General features: G+C 36.5%; 1 protein-coding gene across 6 annotated transcripts in view; it reads left to right on the plus strand.

Moving 5' to 3' along the window:
- Positions 1-20381, plus strand: part of ANK2 (ankyrin 2) — a 627576-nt gene that overhangs the window by 166508 nt on the left and 440687 nt on the right. For 5 of the 6 annotated variants that reach the window (XM_070504620.1, XM_070504623.1, XM_070504608.1 and 2 more), the window contains exon 2: positions 7279-7339. The exons of the other annotated variant lie outside the window; for it this stretch is intronic. In XM_070504620.1, the coding sequence (XP_070360721.1) occupies positions 7319-7339 (21 nt within the window). In that variant the 5' untranslated portion in view covers positions 7279-7318. The remainder of the gene's footprint in view (positions 1-7278; positions 7340-20381) is intronic. 6 annotated transcript variants of the gene reach the window in all.

Raw genomic sequence — 20381 nt, forward strand, 5'->3', positions numbered from 1 at the left:
AACAATTAAAACAATTAACAACAATCTCTCTCTCATGCAGCTTACATTCTAGTGGCTGGAGCCTCTGCAAGTGTTAGTCCTAGACTTGACCTGGGGTGGAAAAAAAAGACATTCACTGCTAAGTCCAAGAGGTTTAACTGATGCAGATTTGGTCTTTAGGAGCTAGGATATAATTCTTAAGCTTTGGGGTGTTTTGCAATTGTCAGGTCCTTTAGAACATTATTTTCCATGTAGTTATCTCTTTCTAACCCCTGTCCAAGTCAGCCTGCCCACTTGCTAGATGAATCTCCTTAAAACTCCATTCTGATCATGTCATTCCCTTACTAAAAATCCTAAAGTATGACTCGTCATATTCTATAGATCAAGGTCAAACTGCATAGCTTGACATTTAAGACCTGTGAAATCTGACCCTCACTCACACTTTCCATTTTATCTTTTTGTTCTGCTAACTCTATTGCAGCCAGACTGGTCTCTTGAAATTGCCTTGAGAAGTCTTGCTCTGTAACTTTACTTAGGCCAATATTAACTCATCTTACATTCTCCTTTGGGTCTTTCTTTCCCTTCCTTTCCTTCCTTCCAATTTCCTTTTCTGTTCTCTCTTCTTAACTACTTCAAAGGTCAGCTTAAGTTTCATCTCTTCTGTAAAGATTACGCAGCACCAGCCATTTAATGCCTGATCCAGCGTATTAGTTTACTTAGTTTACGTTGCTTTGATTTATAAAACCGACTGTGGCTAAGACCTAGGCTTTATAAATTGGAAAGACGTGGATTGGATTTTCAGTCCAATCACTTATTAGCAATATGTTCTTGGATAGGTCTCTTCATTTCCCAGAGTCTCCCTTTCCTTGCCTATAGAATGTAAATATAGGATGATTTTCATGGGGTTGTTTTGAATAGTAATGGAGATCATGTATGTAAAGTAGTCAATACGATTTTTTGTACTTGGAAACACTCTATAAGTGATAGGTTATTATTATTAATAATTGTATTTTTTTGTTTAATTATGTCATCTCCAAATAGATTGGAAAGCACTGAAATAATGGCTTGCACACTGGCGATACTGTGTAGTTTTGCGGGGAGTCGGTTTGCAGGTTTCAGACCTACCACTTTAGCCTGCGGGGTTCCTACTCGGTCATCTAAATATGCATCTTGTTGTTCATATGTGGTTTTTAGTAGTCGGTTGTGACTGGATAACTATGAAGTAGGAATGGAAACGTACATTCTAAAACATGAGGAAAAGCTATGTACCTATTCTTCCTGTTTAAGTAATTGTTAAAATTAGGAGAAAGATAAGATTGAAATTAGTGAGTCTTTATCTTCATATGGGGTTTTCTATTAAGTTTAGAGAGGAAAGAGATGTTGAGAAACTGCTGCTGAGCATGTCTGTCTAGTTAATATTTTATTTGCTGCAAATGGTTTTCAGTGTTGTTTCTTTGCCAACCTCAAAGCAAAATACTCTGCCTTGAAGGAAGAAAAATAGGAGGTGTGATATATTTCATCGCGGAAAGCTATTCACAGTCAGAGGCCGGGAGAATCTAATTGAATTGTGCAGCTGAAGGAGGCCAAGAAAGTGCATTTTAAAATGAACTAAGCCCAAGACACTGCATCATTAAGAGAGGAGACTTACAGCCTCACAGGGAAGAGGAGAGCACGTACATTGCTTTCGATTCTCTTAGAGAAGAATGAACGCGGATGCAAAGGCCCAGGAACTGGTTTTCAGTTTCAAAAGGAAATAATGTGTGTTCTGTTGGTGGAGCTCAGAGTATTCAAAGGCTCGACAGAATAGCCGATGGGACCTGGAACAAGGACTTCATGCAGTAGCTCTCTTGTTTTGTCTATTAAAATTGGGACTAAAATTAAAAGTAGTTGAGTGCAACCAGTTCTAAATGTCAGATGCAACAGTTTGCTCAGCATGCAATGAACAGTGTTGATTTTCCCCTTAGGTTCCTGGTTGTTGTGTAAGACGGCGGATCACATCCCGGTTAGTGCATTCACTAACGTACAAGCTGGGCAGCAACTTGGTCCACAATTAATATTCTGTGATGTTATTGTCTTAGACTTTAATTGACCAAGGTTTTTGTGAACTTGTGCTATTCTTTTGACATCTAGAGGCGATGTTCTTCTTCTTTCAATTTGATTGATCTTTTCCGTGGAAACTTCTTAGGAATGCCTAAATGTTGTACTTTCCAGATTGGTACAAAGATACAGAGAGGCTTGTTCATCACAAACAAAGGGAACTATAGGAAGACATTTTCAAAAAAGTATTATACTAACCATCTGATCTCTATGGTTACAAACACTATTCTAAGGCAATTTGAAACGACGGTTCTGATTTAAGTGTCTGAATATCTGTTTTTATTTAGAAGGTCTGGGGTGGGGATAAGAATTTGCATCTCTTAGAAGTTCATAGGTGATGCTGATATACTGCTGGTCCGAAGCCCACTGGAACAAGGCAATCATTCTTGTCTTATTTTCTCAAATTTTAATATGCAAAAGGATCATCTTGGGGAAGTTTTAAAAAGCGTAAAATCTTAAAAAATTATACTGGGGTGAGGCTCAAGGCTCTAGGACTTTTTAGAAAGCACCCTTGTGATTCTGCTGTAATTGGTCCAGGGGCACTCATTTAGGGCCTCTCAGTCATTGGAACATCTCTAACGCTGTAGTGTTTGAGTCCTTCATGTTTTCGTAACCATTCATGGCTTGAATGTTAATGACTGGTGAAGTTGTAACCTGCATTGAAGAGTAGGAGAGGATAAAGTGGAAACATTACAGTATTTTAATGGCTTAATGAAACTTTAGGCCAAATCACATGTCATGAAAATCTGATGTAGTGTGATGCAATGCAATGAGCGTTTAGCAAAACTTCATATAATATAACACAACTTTGGCATGAAAAAGTTTTCTAAACTCCTGATATCAAGTAAAATGTAAATAAACCAAATCTTTTAAAGGAGGCAGCAAGACAATGAAAAAGAAGACTTTGGAGGTGGCTAGATCCTGGCTCTGGCACATACAAAGCCTGGGCAAATTACTCAGCCTTGTGATGGTTAGTTTTCTCTCTTGTAAAAGGGACTTAATTCTTTCTTACATGTCATGAAGAATAAATAGATAATATACGTGAGAAAGCTAGTGTAGCTTCGGACATATTGTAGGTGTGTAATAAATGGTAATTGTAAAAGGGAGAAGAAATAATAGGCTGCAGGCATCGCTCACCTCTTAGTTTTTCTTACAGTTTGACTGTGAGACGAGATGCCTGTCCAACTTAACATTCCTCGGTCAGCAATTTCAGACAGTGCTTTTGTATGCATTTTAGACTGAGTCAAAGTAAACATCATCCCTCAAGTTTCTTTCATAGAAGAATTATGAGCGGAGCACTTGAAGATATAAATGAAAACTAAGAAAATTTTAAACTAATTTTGGATATTGTGGGATGGAAAAAACGTCTTTTCTTTGATTAAATAGATATATGTTTGTGCGTATATTCTAGAAACACTAAGAAGTATTTAAAAAGATGAAGTGAGTTTGTATATACTGGCATGGCCAAGGACCATGAGAACAAAAAAAGCAAGTTCCAAAACAATATTATATAATTTTTAAGACAATAACTCTGTGTACATATATAAAGCAATTCTGGAAGTAATATGTTTCTTGTTAAGCTTGGTTGTTCCAAGAGTATCTTTTTCTTTACTTTATATGCTTATACATAGAGTATTTTTCTCTGTACTTTACACACTTTTTTTTATGAGAAAGAATAGATGGGACACTCAGCCAGGATTCTTGAAGAGACTTTAATGAAGAGACAGTTTAAAGAGAAGTGAGTTAGGTTAAGGGAACCATCAAGGCATGGTGAAGTACATTGGGGCACCCATCATCTCCCTTAGGCTAGACCTGAAGGACCAAGGTGGAGGAAACTGTGTTCCTAACATGTAAACAGGGGCCACCTAATGGAAGCTGTAGTGCTAGAAGGGTACAGGCATGGCCAGAATGTCAAAGCCGGGAGGGAACATGAAGAACATACACATTAATGTTAATCTCTCTCGTATTCCACTGTGGTATCTCTTGCTGGGTGAGTCCCACTGGCAAAACCCAAAGCCACTGGCTAAGGGCGCTTGTGTAACAGTCTGTGGAGGTCAACTCACAGGAGCAGGGCAGAGAAGAGAAGGGAACAGATGGGAGCTCAGGCGTGCCTAGAAAATAACCAGTACAAGCAGTTATTTCTTTTGTAATGAAAAGTTTTTCAGTGAATTATGTTGAGACAGCATGGAGACAAAAAAGTGAAATCAAATTTTGCATGTATGTAAAGGAGAATAGCAAGGAATTTGGTCTGGTTGTAGGATGAGTAAAGGAAAGTAGTGATAACTAACGTTGGAAAAGGTATTTTGGGTTAGATAGATGATAGATGGTTTTTAATGACAGTTTCAAGATTATAGACATTATTCACTGGATTTTAAAGTAAATTCAAAAGGTCTCTTTTCCATCATTTCAAATTAAAAGGAAACCTTTATTTATTTATTTGTTTATTTTGAGGAAGATTAGCCCTGAGCTAACATCTGCTGCCAATCCTCGTCTTTTTTGCTGAAGAAGACTGGTCCCGAGCTAACATACATGCGCATCTTCCTCTACTTTATATGTAGGATGCCTGCAACAGCATGGCTTTCCAAGTGGTGCCATGTCCGCAACCGGGATCTGAACCCATGAACCACTGGCTATCGAAGCGGAACATGCACACTTAACCACTGCGCCACCGGGCTGGCCCCGAGGAAGTCTTTAGAATATTATGAAAAGCTGGATCTTAGAAGGGAAAAGGAATGAAAATGGAATTCAGGATGTCACAGTGGAGAGAACATTGACTTAGCATCAGAGAGACATGGTTAGAATCCCGGATCAGCACTGATTATTGTGAACTTGTTCAATATAGACTCTGAACCCATTCCTCATGGACTAAATATACAAAATATTTCACATGGCTATTGTGAGATTAAATGAATTAATGTATGTAAAATGCTTAGAATTAAGTCTAGATGTAGCCTTCTGTCAATAAACGATAATACCTACCAATTGTTGAGTGACACATTTATGCTAGTTGCATCCTACCTACTATCTCTAATCCTCCGAGTCACCTCATTTCCTGAGGAGAACTGGAGCTCAGAGTTCAAGCAATTTGCGCAGGGCCTGTGGTTAGCAAGTGGCAGAGTCAGGCCTTGAAGCCAGGACGGTAAGATTCCAAAGCCAGGCTCTTCCTGTTAAACCGCAGTTCACATCCTTTGACCTTTTCTCCCATGGGACACAAACACACTTAAAATAGCTTTCTGAGGAAAGCCAAAGGATATCATTGTGTAGTAAGTTTTCTCTGAAAATGATACATGCACACTTTTAATGCAAAGTTATAAAATATTTGAATGTTACGTGTGAGGCAGCACAATTTCCAAGTGGATGTACACGTAAAAATCAAAGCCTACTTTTGGAATGTGGCTCAGTAAGTCATCTTGATGGTCCTCACTGCCATCAACTCCGGGTTGTTTTGCATATCATGGTCTGTCTGCGTAATTATATTAACTTGTATAATAGGTATACTCAGGAAGAATTTGTGCATTTTCCTTATAGTTTTAAAAATTGTTATGTAATCAAGAAATTCAAAAACTTTAAAGGGCCTATAAACTTTCTAAAGAGAATAAACACAGAAGTGCAGAAATTAATGGTATTAATGTATATCAGACAGAAAGTATAACAAGGAAGAAGATCATGTTGACAATTGCAAGAAGAAGTGTTAAATACCTCTCAATGAGCTTAGCAAGGGGTGTGCATGAACCATACAAAGACAACTGGAATACTTTTTTGGGAGATGAAAGGGAAGATTTGAATAAGGGATAGATGAGTGACAAGCAGTTGTTGGGTTGTCAATTCTTATCAAATCTATTTATAGACTGAATGCAATCCTAATAAGTCTCGTTGGACTTTAAGGAATTAAACTCAACAAATTGATACTGAACTTCAATTGGAAAAGACATCGGCGTGATATAAACATATACTCTGAAAAAAAAAGGGAGGGCAACGAAGGAGGATCTATCCTACCAGATGTAGGGATGCATATAAATCAGCAAAAATTAGGACTAAAGATGAGTGGAACTGAAAAGAGAGAAAAGAGCTACGTATACACATATACTTGAATTATTACTTATAGAAATTTGACAATAATTTACCTGTCATTAAAAAGACAGTGGATAAGTAAATTATGAAACAGCAGCTCAATGCACAAATTTGCAGACATTAAATTGACATGCATGAACAGTAGGCAGTAACATGAAAAATAATTATAAGTAATAAAAAATAAAGAAAGAATATAATATTTTGTATTTATAGTGTGTTATATGTGCTAGATTTAAAGGAGTACATGCTCATATTCATGGTAGGTTTATATTCACCTCTTTAAATGAGTACCTGTTCATATTCATAGATTTAAAGGAGAAAGAACATGAATAAATAAAAACTATTGAGTTCAGGTAGTGAAATGAGTGATTTTTATTGTTCCTCAAATCTTTTACTATTTTTATAATGTTTTAACAATAAAAGTTTTAATATAGACTATGTAAACTTTCCTATAGAATATAGCTAAAGCATCAACCAGAGTGTATTGGTTAAGTGTTGTTTGGCATACTCAGCTTGAACCAATGTAAACAATTCTCAAGTGTGAACACAAGAATTTTATCTCATTTGCAATTATCTTGACTATCTCAGACTAAAGTTCCCTGTGAGTAGATGGAAATTCTCATAATTTCTTAAATCTCTTCCTCTTATATATACTATTTTTCCATCTTTTCATCTACTCTATTTTGCCTACTTTTCTGAGCTCTTGAAATATTTGCCTACTTTTTGTTTGCTCTTTTGCATTTATAATAGAGTGACAATTTTTTTTATTAAGATTATGATAGTTAACAACCTTGTGAAATTACAGTTGTACATTATTGTTAGTCATGTTGTAGGTGCACCACTTCACCCTTTGTGCCCTCCCCGCATGCCCCCCTTTCCCCTGGTAACCACCGATCAGTTCTCTTTGTCTATGTGTTAACTACCACCTATGAGTGGAGTCATGCAGAGTTCGTCTTTCTCTGTCTGGCTTATTTCGCTCAACATAATACCCTCAAGTAGAGTGACAATTTTTTTATGGAGTAATTTATCAGTGCCTACTACAAACCTATTTTTATTACAGATGTAAAAAACTTTTCTTAATGATGTATTGAAATGCTTTCAAACTTATGTTTCTTTTTTTTGTTCTTTTAGGTAAGTAACTGAACAGGGACATGAAGAAGTGATATTTCAAATGACAACCATGTTGCAAAAGGTACTTTTGGTATTTTAATATTACTGTAAAAGGAATCCTATAAAAAGACAGAGGTTGGAATATAGCAAAGTACTATTTTGGTAAAAACAATTTTTTGTGTAAATAGATTTAAAGGTGATATAGCTTTAATAATATTTTAATTATGAGAAATGTAATATATAATAGGACTTTTCTTTCTGTTGTCTATGAAATTATTGTCAATGTTATTTGGCAATGGGAAGATAAATAAATTACCATTTTGTCAACATATGCATTGTTGGAGAGAGTGAAATGGGGCAGAGCAATTAGATGCAGTAGACAAAATGAATACATTGGAATTGGGCATGAAGGTTGTCTGTCTATTTTCTCTAAGGTCTTATGGTTTGTTTTCTGTGATCAAAATACTGTCTTCAGAATTGCTCATAAAATTGATCACGCTAAGCTGGTCAATAAGGCAATTTGATTCTGGATAATTCGAATAGGTTGCATCAGTGTGGAGAATTTTGCAGTTTCTATTTATATGAAAAAAAATTAAATAAAAGGGAGGGAAGGAAGAAGGAAATACACTTAAAGGAATAATAGAATATAAAATTCTTAGTTCTGGATATCTATCACATGCGTAGTTTGTGGAAATCTGATTTTTTTTAAAAGTCATGACTCTTGTCTGGAAGAATCTCTTTCTTTTCAAGAAGAAATTTTAAAAATATTGTAGAAACCATCACATCTGGTTACAGGGGAAACAATTGCATTATGAACTATTGGGTGAGCTGTGCAACACCATTAACACTGGCAATCAGGCAAAAGACCGATGATATTTTAGGTGCAATAAAGTGAGTATTGTCCCTTTATACTAAATTGACAATTTATTCCAAGGAACAAAAGATACATGAGAGTACTAAAAGAGGAGAAATCTATTTGACTTCTGTATAAAATCACAGTTAAAAAAAATTTCTGATTTTGCTTAGAAATTTCCTGAAAGCCCTTATGAAATTCAGGGCAGGTGCCTCAGAAGAGACTTAATTTGAAGAGAAGTTTGAAAAAAAGTTGGGGAAATAGCTTTACACCAAAAAGTTCATACTCTTCTAATGATGATCATTTAGTTAGCATAAATTTTCTTTACTTTGTGGTTATTTTTTGAGTGTCAAATGAGAATTAGACAATTTTATTATTACTGACAATGAGAGCACTAATCAGCTCGGGCTATTTTTAGGAAGGACAGATGTTACCCTGTCTTTGTTATATTAATATATTGTGATACAATTTGCTTCACTTGAGATACCAGTGAGACTTCCAAGCGTAAAGGCTAAATGGGCAGTTGAATAGATGAGTCTTAGAAACTCAGAAGAGAGATCTGGGGTGGATTTGGGGAATCATTGTTTCGGAGTTGGTTACTAAGGCTGTGAGAATAAATGAAACGACTTTTGTAGAGATTATAGTGTGATAAGGAACAGAGAACCAATTCTGGTACTTGAAAAAAAGGGAGAGAATAATGAGTTCTCTGGGAGTGCCAAATACTGCTGACAGGTCAAGGAAGATGAAGACTTCAATAAACCCACTGGATTTTCCGCATAATTGTCCTTAGTGACTTTGGCAAGGGACGTTTTGGTGGAATGGTGGGGACAGAAGCCAGATGGGAATGGGTTGAGGAATAAATAATGGGTAGGGAGATGAGGTTAGCAAAAAAGAGAGTTTTTTGAAAATGTTGTCTGTGAATAAAAATAGAGAGAATCCCATATCTGGACAGGGATGTTGGAATGGGAGAGAGCCTTGAACACGTTTAAATGTTAATGGGAACAGTGCAGAAGAAGTGGAGAGACTAAGGGTGTGTGTTTCTGAAAAGGAAGGAAAGGATGAAGTGGGCAGTGCAGGAAGAGGCGTTACCCATAGCTGGTGGGAGGATACCTCCTCAACGTAACTAAGGCAATGACAGTAGAATACGTACAGATGCAGGTAGGCTTATAGACTTGGCAGGGGAAGTTGGGGCATACCGGCAATTTTCTCTATGAAGAGGGAGTGGCCAGATAGTTGGTAAGGATTTGAGGAAAGAGAAAAGTTTGAAATAGTATTTGTGGAGATGGGAGAGGCAAATTTGCATTAGGGACAGTGTTTTTAGACTAGGCTGGCTAATCAATGACTGGGAATTGTAGTGTCATCAAACTCCCTGAATTTTGCCAGTGGTCTTAAGCTTTCAGTTTGATGATAACCTTCAACCATTGTAGATGATGACATGCGTTAGGTGGTAGGAGGGTTTATTTAAACCTAATAATTAAGTACCCTCTTCCACGGAATTAAAATAGAACCATATTTGAAGACACTCATCTAAGTGTGGTCTTTTCCTTAATTTTCATGAACAAATATTATGTATATTTTTATAAGTGTACTATATGTATAAATTTACTTTCTGAAAATCAGAAATCAGAGATATTCTGCCTTGAGGAATGGGATAAGGAAGATACTGACTATTACTTTCTCAGGTCTTGAGTTTCGGTATCTGTCTCCTAGTGACAGTATTTTCACGGCAAAATTTAACACTATTTGACCTTGAAGAAAAGTTTACTTTTTTTAATCAAAAACTTATGTCCTGTTTGCCATGACTGAAGAGAGCCTGCTGTCCCTTCTCAGGCGTCGTTAGCTTGGCATGTTCCTCCTACTCTGGCAAGCGTCCTTTGGACAGTAGAGTTAGACTGTGAAAGTACTAAACAGGCCCAGAAGATGAAAGACTTCAGTTTGTTGACAAGAATGTTCATATGCCCATTTAACTAGAAACTCTAAATTTCTATTCCTGTTTTGGTTTTTGAGAGTGTTTACCTGAGGGCATAAAGTTCTTTACAAGACTGAAGAGATCTTCTTGTTCAGGGCCTTTCAAATGTTTTTTTTTTTTGCTGCAAGACCACTTTGAGAAATAGAATCTGGTGTGGTGTAAACAAAGATAAAAAGAGCCCTGTTCTGGTTGCAGTCTGCACGGTGGACCTGGACCCCACCTACTCTCCCTTTTTCCCTTCCTTCTCATCTCGTGTTCAGGTAGGTCCCCTGAGACATCACTGTTGAACCTCCATGGAGAGTTGTTTGAAAATTACAGTTCTAGGTGATCACAACTGTACTGAATTTCATCAAATTATAAAGTTCTTAAGATAAATTAACTGTGGTTTGAAGATAATTTTTTCCTCTATAATAAAATAGGCAGGTTAGTATCTACTTTGACCCAAAATATATGATTATATTGCGAATTTTAGTGATAATAGATAGCAATTTTGGTCAATAAAAACTATTGCTAAGTTTGTTGCAGATCTGGGGCTTTGGAAAGCCAGGCATTCCATTTAATTAATTCTGCTGGTCAGGATGATCAAAGTTTGCAAATGAGGAGTCCTTTACTAAGCTCATGTGTAGAACTCTTCTTTATTGTCTTCAAAGGATGGACATATGATACGGCAGGAGGGATTTATCTGCCTTGACCTTGAGCAGCCATGAAAGTACGTAGTATAAATTACTAAGGTGTTGCTCTTATGTTAGGATATGACTTTGCCTAGGGCTGAGAGTATCTATAGACATGAAATGGAATGTTGCCAAGAAAATAACAGCATCCTGTTGGAAACTAGAGCGTGGGTAAGGTAGATAGAGGGAATGGTCAAAAGAAGTCTAACTTGGAGTATGTAGGACTTGCTAATAGACTTATAAAGTCAAACAATAGGGGAGAGTATTGAACATATGATATGTGCCACATACAATACCAAATAGTTTACTTGACTTATTTTTAATAGTCATAGCAACCCCATGAGGTAGACATTATGACTTGATTTTATGTTTGATGAAATGGGGGCTCAGTGAGGTTAAGTAGCTTGTCCAACTCACACAGTAAATTACAGCAAATGTGGTGGAGCCCAAATTTAGATACAGATCATTTTATTTCAAGACCAAAGTGGCCTTGCAGTGGCAGACCCAGCAGCCAGCTGGGATTAGAAGTGGCTGAACTTGTGAAGGCAAAGTTCAAAACAGTTAGACATATAGCAAGAAGAGGACTGTTGCTCCAGCCCAGAGAGTGCTACCCAAGAACTGAATACCTCCAGCGACTCACTGGGAAAAGAAGTGGCTCTGAGAGTCCAATGAGAGCCTGTATCCTTGGAACTTACTTCCTTTTTAATTGCCTCCGCAGGATCCTCCCTCTAAATGTTATGGTGATTAGCGGACTATCTCTGCAGGGCGCAGGCCACTTGGGGCTTATGCCACCAAGAGCTTTCAATATGGAAGGGCTCCCGCTGGCTGAGGACTCCCGGCAGTGTCGCTTTCTTTGGAAGTCTGGCCCATTGACTGGGAGAGCTTTTTCCTTTCATTCCCAGATTCATTTCCTGGGAAAGGCGAAGGAGCTTAGTTCTGGGCAGTATCCCTGACATCTTCTATTCAGGTGCAAATTCCCTAATTGTACATTAGGATCTGTATCTACTGGTATATGAGATCTTCTTCTGGTTATAGAGAAGCAAGTAACAAAGGGAAATGAGAATAATTGTAATCGTTAAATATGACATCATGTGAGCCAGATATAAAATTTACAGTCTCGAGTTTTTAGAAGTTTTTTCAAAGCGTGTTTAAATATGTAGGGCTCCTAGGAGATCAGATGTTAGGGAGTAGAATGCCCTGCATGGGCATGATTATTGGTAATATGTTGTAGGGGAGGAAGACATTTCCTCTTCCCAAATGGGGGTTCGTCTGGCCGGAGAACGAATTAAATTCACATGAGACAGAATAGCAAGAGAAAATTAAACAAAGCTTTGTGAGGAACCATGGCCTGGGGCCTTTCTTCCTGAAGGAAGAAAGAGCACCGAAGAAGTGGGGTGCACAGAGTGGTTATATACCCCCAAACAGGGTGTTTCACATGTGATTGAAATGTCCCTCCCACAATAGTCACAAGATTGCCCTGTCGGCGCAGTGCTTGATGGACACAGCAGGTAGTGGTCGGCTATCTCGGTGGGCGTAGCAGGAAGCAAGTCTGTCATCTGGAGCTGGGCGGTCACAGGTGAGCAATCAGTTCCTAGCCTAAGGAAAGATGCTTAATCCTTAAAGAAATGCCAAAGTTGGGAGGGGGAGGGAAGTCAGTTACAGGAGGTTACCAGACTAGCACAATAAACTGCAGATTTAAGTCCTTGCCTTTGGTATTGATTAAGAGTTTCTAGAGAGAAGGTCATCCCCTTTCTTCTTCCTGGTACAGAGAGGGAGGCACCTTTTACAGCTAGAGATTTACCTTACAAATGTAAAGGTGTCCTAACAAAGGGCAAGTTCCATTCCTCAGAGCCTCCTTCCCTGTCCCAGTTTATCAAAAGCAATCAGCCTCAAATAATCCTGATGCCAAAGAGACATATCTTGGGGTGACCAATTCCAGGTCCCCACAATGTACATTTTTGTTTGCCTGTCATGTAAAAAAAAATTTTATACTCTGTAGTGCCAATTTCTTATCTTTTTGTGTAAATCAAATGTAACATTTGAGACATTTCCTACAGGGATGGAATATTAACCCTTTGTTCTGATCAATAATTACAACATGATTTGCTTAAATTTAGATAACTCAAACTCTTAAACTCTGTGTCTTCAGGAATATTTTTTCTTGAAGAACATACACAATTTGGAGTAATGATAGAATTAGATTTGTTCATCTTAATCCATTTGTGTTACTAACCATCAAATCAAATGGGGGCTTTCTAGTCTCTCTGTCTCAGCTAAATTTAATAGATAGATATATTATCCTTATATTACTGTAATTGTCGTTTACATGCAGTTCTTGTGACTGGAGAAAAGAAGCTTCTTTCGTTTCATCCTATTTCCTGTTTTATTATGTTTTAGTTTTGGTTAAAGCTTTACAATTGGCATAAAACCTCCTTTTCTGCCCCCACTGTGAAAAAAGGAGAAAATGAAAACTCAATAAACCAAAGTACTAATAATTTTTCTGAAAGAAAAGAACAGACTTTTTGGAAAGTGTTCACTCTGATGAGTTTTTCTGTACCACACCTGGAGCCCGTCCTCACTGTGTGGTCAGTCTACAACAGAGACCATGTGGAAGGGTTGGTATCCAATAAAGTGAGTGAAGCTCTAATGAGCAAATTATTACTTTTTCAAAGCAAAATGTGCCTCCCTCTCCCACAATTCCTCCATTTATTTTGTATAAATTAATTGTAATTCTAGCAGTGCTAGTAATTTTTTTGTTACAGTTACTATATTGGTCACATGAGTAACCAGGGGTACAACAGTAAAATTTGTGTTAATTATTGTTGTTAACCATCTTCTTTAGTGTTTAAAATTTTGCAAACAAATAAACAATAGAGTAAGCATGTTCTTCTTGGGTAAGTTGGAGAGACTTTTTTTGCACAAACTTACATGCATCCCAGTGATCTGCAACGTGTGAGTCCACATGCTTAGAGGCAACACATATGAGCAAGGCAGGCCCTCACCCTGATTACAGGCTAAAGCTGGAAATATTGATCCCACAGAAAGGACCGTGCTCTTTTCAGCACGCATCTGGTCCTTTCCATTTTGCTTTCAGCAGCCAGGGCTGTTCAGTGATGCAAAGAAAGCGTTGTAAAACGCTTACAGCTTTTAGAAGTGCTTCTGAACTCTCCAAATAATGGTAAGAGTTGCAAATCTTATAGGAAGAGCCTATCACAGAAAAGCTTTATTCAGCTCCACAGGGAGTGGTGAAGTCCAGTTACTGAGAGCAGCTCTAAAGTAAAATACTTATAAGAAGGGGATACTGAAGTACTCATTGTTGTAACGCTTAAAGGGAACAAATGTGCATTTCATTGCATGTCTAAACCCAATATCTGTAAAGGGTGTCTGTGGCCGCCAGCAGAGGGAGAGAGAGAAATTTTGCAGATGGATAAAAAGAACTTTCAACAACCCAGCTTAGTTTAGTCATTTGGCAAAAATCCAATGCATTGGGAATTCTCCAGCAAAATGGATTGAACTTGGCAGATCTGCAAATATGCATATTTCTACTCAGCACAATCAGGCAAACATAGAGACTTCCAGAGGAACTAATTATCTTTTGTCTTTTTTACCTTAAAAAGAGGGTAATATTGGGAAGACAACTGCTAAGAGATTTCAGAAGCAATGTTTGAAAAAGGTTGAAAGAAAAACCTATATTTAGCCTTTTTCAAAAAAGTTTTTAATACCCGTTGGTGCTTCCAAAATAATTTCTTATAATTGACAGAAGCCCAAGCCATATGGTTTATAATGTGAAGACTTTTGTTTATTTGCCATTTGCTTTTTAAGTTAAAAAAACTATTTCAGTATCTTTTGTTTTTCTTGCTATATTGCTATAGTTTCATCATTATGATATCAGTCAATGCAATCAGTTTTCTAAATATGTATTCATATGAGAAAAACCATGTTTACTGATCCGGATTATATACATTACAGAAAAACAAGCTACACAGCAGTATAGATGAGTTTATCTCGAAAGAATATTTTCTGGGAAATATTGGCATATATGAAAACATGCTGTATATATCAATATTAATGCATAATATATGTTTTATATTATGTTTGTTTATGTGAATGTATATGAATTGAGTGATGAAATGGTCTTTCAGAACAAATTATTATAGCAATATCAAGAACTTTTACCAGGTGTTTTAAATTCAAATATATATATTTTAAGTATTTTATCACAAAAATTAAATCATACAGAACAGTGGAGAGGACTGACTGACTTGAAATGTAAGTCCATGATTTTCACATTTTATAAAATTTTCCAGTTACAGTTGGAGCATTACAAAATATTCTATGGGCTTAATATAGAAAAATTAAAAGGGAACATCCACTTTTAAGAGGGGATAGATAGCTCTTTAAATTGAATAAAGTTACGTGTTCTAAGGTGGAAAGATCGCCAAGGTAAAGAAAAAAAAAAGGAAGAAAGAAAAGAAAGATGTAGAACACCATGCTTGAATCTATTTCTGTCGTGAATATCTGCATAGCCGTAGAAAATGTCTGAAGGACACTGCACTGTTAATGGTGGCCGCCTTTGGCAAACAGGATTCTGAGTGGGCATAGGAGACTTTTCCTTTTTATAAATACCTTCTGTATTGTTTGGATCTGTTTTCAATGAGTATGTATTAAAATATATATATATATTTAAGAGAATATGTATATATTTTAAAGGGAATAACATAATGGGAAGACTGCTAGTCCGGACTTTGCTATTGACTAACCGTATGACCGTCAAAACATGAACTGATTTGCTTATTTTACATGACTATTATGAGAATCATTGGAAATTATGGGTGAGGAAGAGAAGATTAATTTTTCTTTTTCAAAATAAGAGTACTGACAACTGAAAAAATGTGGCAGCTCTGTTGACACAGTGAGGCTGAGAACTCATCCTATAGTTCTGGTTGCCTTTGCAGAAGGTGGAGCCTGAGGACAGTGTCGTGAGAATAGCACTGACATGAAGTTATTTCTGTCTGTAAACGTTCCTCCGGAAGGACTGAAGTTAGGGAATCACAGAAATATCCACTTGAGAAAAAAAATATACGTGGTGGAGTTACAAAATCCATCATTAGCCATTGTTAGTGAGTGGAAAAAGTTAGCAATTACGTTTTTTTCCCCTCTCCTAACATATGTAGACTTCTGATTTGGGTCCATCAGTTTCACTTACTATAAATCTACATTAAAATTCCAGATGGTCTAAATCCTTTAGGAACATGGCTAATTTAAATTTTCTTATAATACAAGCATGCATGAACTCTTACACTATCGTTATAAGCTTCCTAGATTATGTGTGTATATATACATGTTTATGTATCTATATATTTACATATGTAAATATATAGATGTTTTTCTTTTTTGAACCCTGAAGAATAGTGCTTTAATTGCAATGCTCTTTAACTGACCAGTATTTCACATTTTATTTTTATTATCATTATTTTCTGCTTAATGAAATCTATGAGAGATAAAACAATCTAGAAAAGTTATAGAAAATCTAGAAAAGTTATAGACCATCAACTGGGTGAAAAGTTTAATGAATAAACAAAATTTGGTTAGCAAGAGTAAGAAAAGGAAGAACAATAATGACAAAATACGGGGGTGGCCCAGTGGCGCAATGGTTAGGTTTGAACATTCCGCTTCTTGGCGGCCCGGGGTTCGCCGGTTCAGATCCTGGGTGCAGACACGGCACTTCTTGGCAAAAGCCATGCTGTGGTAGGCATCCCATGTATAAAGTAGAGGAAGATGGGCATGGATGTTAGCTCAGGGCCAGTCTTCCTCAGCAAAAAGAGGAGGATTGGCAGCTCAGGGCTAATCTTCCTCAAAAAAAAAAATAATGACAAAGTATTAGCAAACATAAAATATTATAGAAGCACTATATTAAAATTAAAAAAATTTATATTCATATTTTTTGATGGAAACTAAAAGTGTATAATGTGGCAAAATAAGGAACAGTGGCAGGGATTCTCATTTTAGATTAACTATTAGTTTATTATAGTTAATCATCTACAGATTAAGATTACATAGATGACATGGGCTAAAATGCTCATAGTCTCTTAGACATATTCAATTTTATGTGGTCCTAGATCCATTATCTTTGCTCAGGGGATATTTGTGAAGTTGATTGGAAATGTGCTCTTGGCTGAGCTTGTGTGTCTTTGAGGCCAGATCAACCGAGTGATTGATTGATTGATCCTGTGAACAATATGATTCTCATATTTGCTTTCAAAATTTAGACACAAATGTTTAGTGTTCTGTCAATGACTTGGAAATAAACAACATTTCCAAGAGTAGATCTATTTTAGTTAGTGCATTTTACAAAATATCCCACACTTGGGGACTGTGTCTCAACATCCTCTGAGAAGAGCCATTGCTTTTATCATATATTGTGTGAATCTTCTTTTTTAAATTTCTTTGGTGAGGAAGATTGGCCCCGAGCTAAGATCTATTGCCAATCCTCCTCTTTTTTTTTTTCTTTCTCCTCAAAGACCCAGTACATGGTTGTATATCCCAGCTGTAAGTCATTCTAGTTCTTCCACATGGGATGCTGCCACAGCATGGCTTAATGAGTGGTGGGTAGGTCCGTGCCAAGGATCCAAACCCGTGAACCCTGGGCTGCTGAAGCAGAGTGCGAGAACTCAACCACCTGGCCACGGAGCTGACCCCTGTACCATGTGAATCTTGAGTAGAAATTCAGTATTGTTTTCGTTGTGGTAAAAAATGTATAACATTAGTATAATTTTAAACAAAATTTAACACCATTCTTTTACTTACTACGTTGTCAATGATGCTTAAAAGAAGCTAAAGTTGTCTCTATATAATTTGTTTTGCCAAGTTATTCAGATAAAAAAGGAAAGAATTTTCTGGAAATAAAATATGAGTTAGCTAGAAAAATAGTTTACATATCTGAGGTGAGTTAGCTAAAGTATATCTATTTAATTAGTTATGGTACTGTGTCATCTTTGTTGTTAAAAAATTTGGGTGTGGGATTTTACAGTTATGTGGGCACAATACTTGTGACTCAGAAAAAAGTTGAATTTTTCTAATAAGATAAATTTGGAGAAAAGGAGCAATCAGTTATGAGGACCAAGTGCTTCCAAATATACTTATTTTCTTTCAACACGTGACCCAAAACTCTGATATTCTGATATAAAAGCATTGCTTTATAAACCACTTATTCCTACTTCAGAGTTTCCAAGCAAAATTCCACTGTGTAATATCGAATGTAAGGAAAACCATTTAGTTGCCAATTTATTCTGGCGGGGGGAGGTATATATTGTGATTTTTTTTCTATCCCTCTCATTTCCTCCCATGAAAAATTATTCATCTTTTAAGTGGGGATTCCCAAAGGACAAAATGTGTATTCCTAGAAAAGTCACATGGAAAATATCACGCAATGAAGAGAGCTGGATGGTCGCTGATCCGTAGTATGGTTTCCAGAAGACTGAGTTTGTAAGCAGCCTAATTTATTTTAACATTATCAAGGGCAAGTCAGCCACGTGACCAAAAGTGGAGTAGAGATATGTATTTGTAAATTAAATATTTTCCAGCTTCTAGAAATAACTACATCTAGGAAAACATGATTAGGGGAAAAAAAGTACTGGACTGAAAATCTAGTGACGTCTCTAAGGTTTCTTCCAGATCTGTCATTTTCTGATGTAGTATGTCAATCAATGGTTGGAACAAGACACAGCGCATAGGCTCAGGTTGCCCATATAGCAGAAAAAGAACTAATATTAGCTTGTGTGTTGGAGCACTCTACGTAGTTCACATCTATTGTTGTTATGTTCAAATTGTAACTATCCAAATTATTAGTAACACTAGAATAGTGCTATATTAAATACTACTTGAATATTAAATATTTATATAATGTTGTATATTTATATGAAATGCCAGTAATTGGCATTTGGGTATCTTCCTGCGATATAAAGTTTTTTGGCAAAATGAAGCTTATCATAAAGACTTTTGAGCAGAATAATGCCTTTCCCTGTTGAATAGGTGAAGTCATTATCATTCCCACTTTCTAAGCAAGCCAATTAGAAACTGAGAAGTTTGTTCAATAGAATACATCCCTAATAAAAGTTTTCAAAAATAAATACAACCTCTACTATTCTAAAAACTAAAGAGGTAGATAAGAAGGAAAGGAGAGAGAGAGGGAGAGAAAGAATGAGAAAGTGAGACACAGAGACTTTCCGGTACATCATATGAGCACTTTATCGAGTCAATGTTAGCCCCTTTGAAATGGCATGTTTTAATGTTGAAAAATTGATTTTACTTTGTACTTTTTACTTATTTTCCTGAAACTGTTTTCTATCAGAATTAATTTTTGAATAATGCATTTTTAAAAATATATGTTCTTGAATTTTACCCAGTTAGATTATAGGGTCTGTATTTGAGTTCAATACCTTGAATTCTTTAAATGCTTTGAAAATCTCTTCATACCCTCTATTCTCTTCATCTGACTTGGCTTCATCTGTAAACATGTTAGACACGCATCCTAAAGTTGTACAGATGTACCTGTTTTTGTTCAGCAGCTTGAAAGCCCTGTTTGGAAACCATTGAGAAGTTGTTTGAAAAGAGAGCCAAGCTTATAAAAATGAGACCAGTTTGCTATGAAATTTAGATATAATAGCACCTTCAAGATATATTTTAGATATAGTAACATCTTCAAGATATTTTTTCTGTATCTATGTTTTCTTATGTTAGGGAACTTTTCGCAGGTATTTATCCTATGTTCTTTTCAATGGAAATGTTTTATTGCAGTAATAGCTGACATCTTTAGTGCTTAATTCCTGCTAACGACCTCAGGTGCATGATACTTTGAGGTAGATTTTTAGTATTCCTATTGTGTAGAAGTGGAAACTGAGGCTTGGCATGGTTATATAACTTGTTTAGGTCACGTCAATTGTGGCATAGCTGGGCTTCAAATCCATATCTGTCTGATTTCAAAACTTGTACATTTAATCATGAAATCAAACTGTACCCTATATTTCTAAATACATAGGTAACTGTTACATGTAAACACAACAATGAAATACCCATTTGTGTTACCTTCATTGCATCCAGTCGTTTATAGAATTAGCACATGGTAAAATTATATATGATTGCATAAGGTATCTAGTGTGAACTACCATCTAGTGTGATTTTTTTCCATACCTGCTTACTTTTCTTTCTGTGACTTGAGGGTTTCGGAAAAGGCCCCAGCGCATGTGTTTTCAGATTAGGGGGGCAGGGAGTGGCACCTGCTGTTTCCTGACATTTGGAGCTAGAAGGGGCCTTAGAGAGCTAGTCTCACCCCTGATTTTTAAATTCAAGTTCCTGTATCACAGTTGAAATGATAGTCAAGGTAAGAACATTAATGTTTCTTCCATTGGAGGAAAAGTCTGTTGGGGATACATGAAGGAAGATGTGAATTCTATTTTTGGAAAGCTTAATGCAACAGAGTCCAATATAAATGATAATGGCCAGTGCTTCTGGGGCTGCTGCCTTCTTCTGAATACTTACTGGAAAATACATTACACTAAAGTTTACTGGTAAATTTAGGGTCCATATTTTCTGATTTTCCCAAGATAATAAGTTTATGACTTCTTTTGAATTG

Source organism: Equus asinus, chromosome 3 (genome assembly GCF_041296235.1).
Source record: "Equus asinus isolate D_3611 breed Donkey chromosome 3, EquAss-T2T_v2, whole genome shotgun sequence".
Classification (NCBI taxonomy): domain Eukaryota; kingdom Metazoa; phylum Chordata; class Mammalia; order Perissodactyla; family Equidae; genus Equus; species Equus asinus.